The sequence below is a fragment of the Glossina fuscipes genome, unplaced genomic scaffold (genome assembly GCF_014805625.2).
Source record: "Glossina fuscipes isolate IAEA_lab_2018 unplaced genomic scaffold, Yale_Gfus_2 55404, whole genome shotgun sequence".
In the NCBI taxonomy this organism is placed as follows: Eukaryota; Metazoa; Arthropoda; class Insecta; order Diptera; family Glossinidae; genus Glossina; species Glossina fuscipes.
In genome coordinates this window covers 1-1075 of record NW_024000286.1, presented here as the reverse complement: position 1 = coordinate 1075, position 1075 = coordinate 1, and the positions used below count along the sequence as shown (strand labels likewise).

Below are 1075 nucleotides of genomic sequence, written 5' to 3'. Positions count from 1 at the left end.
CGAGCAAGGGAATGTTCTCCACAGACCCTATGCACATGCGCAGACGGACAGACAGACAGATGAATGTACGGGCATGTGTATGTGTATTCCGAATTTGTATACTTTATGGGGTTTTTGAACCTTGTTCTTGTGAGTTTTGAAAAAAGAAGAAGTTTTGACGCACTATAAAATTAAGGCGAGGCCAATTTTTGCATTTTTCTGAAGGTAGTATAGCATTACCCACAGAATATACGATGTATGTTTATCTGGTATAGGTGAGTAGTGATCAAAACACCATTTTTTTATTATTGAGGTGTCCTTACTTTACGTAATAATGTAGACGTGTCCTTCGACCAATTTTCAATATCAACCTGCGTGCAAGAACTTCCAATGTTTGTGCCTAATTTGAATTATGCCAGGACGGTGTTTACAAGTGACAGAAATTACACAGACGGGCCGACCGACATGCTTAAATCGATTTAGAATTTGAATTTGATCAAGAATGTATATACTTTATGGGGTATCTGAAGCTTCCTGTTGGAAACGTCTTGACGAAATAAATACACGTCTTCAATGATGGGTATACAAATGCAACGACGGTTTGTTTCACGTACTCTATTTTGATGCTTTTGGGGCAACATCGGTAAGAAAATTTGGTAAACAGTATCATATATTTTAGGCGCGTTTATGTTATGGACAGCTTTCACTCGCAATGGCATTGTTTCGTAACTGTATGTAATTAATTTTTTTAAAACTATTGGAGTCAGTTGAAAAACATGCGACAAAGTCAATGCCTTAAGATCGTTGATCGCTATCAAACCATTAACAACAGCATAGTCATCTTCTAACATGAAAATATCTTGCAGAACATAGTTGACAGCTATCGCTTCTTCCACACTATACATTTCCGGTAAAGAGGTACGTACGTAAAGTATACGCAGACCATTATCATGTAGAGGGTTCGGTAAAGGTAGAAATAAACTGGAAGAAAGAATATGTAATACTTTGAGCATTTTACTCAATTCCCTTAATTACCCCAAGCGAAATACATCCCGAAATCTCGTGTTAGAAACGTCAGTAATATTAAACGGCACAG

At 37.3% G+C, this 1075-nt stretch overlaps 1 protein-coding gene across 1 annotated transcript; it reads right to left on the bottom strand.

The window, feature by feature from the left end:
* Positions 1 to 593: 593 nt before the first annotated feature.
* On the bottom strand, positions 594 to 1070 carry LOC119643104 (alpha-tocopherol transfer protein-like; the record flags this gene model as incomplete). The annotated part of the gene is made up of 2 exons (XM_038042452.1): positions 594 to 960; positions 1015 to 1070. Coding segments are annotated over 2 exons (423 nt in total), but the record flags the coding sequence as incomplete, so codon positions are not given.
* Between the last annotated feature and the right edge of the window lie 5 nt (positions 1071 to 1075).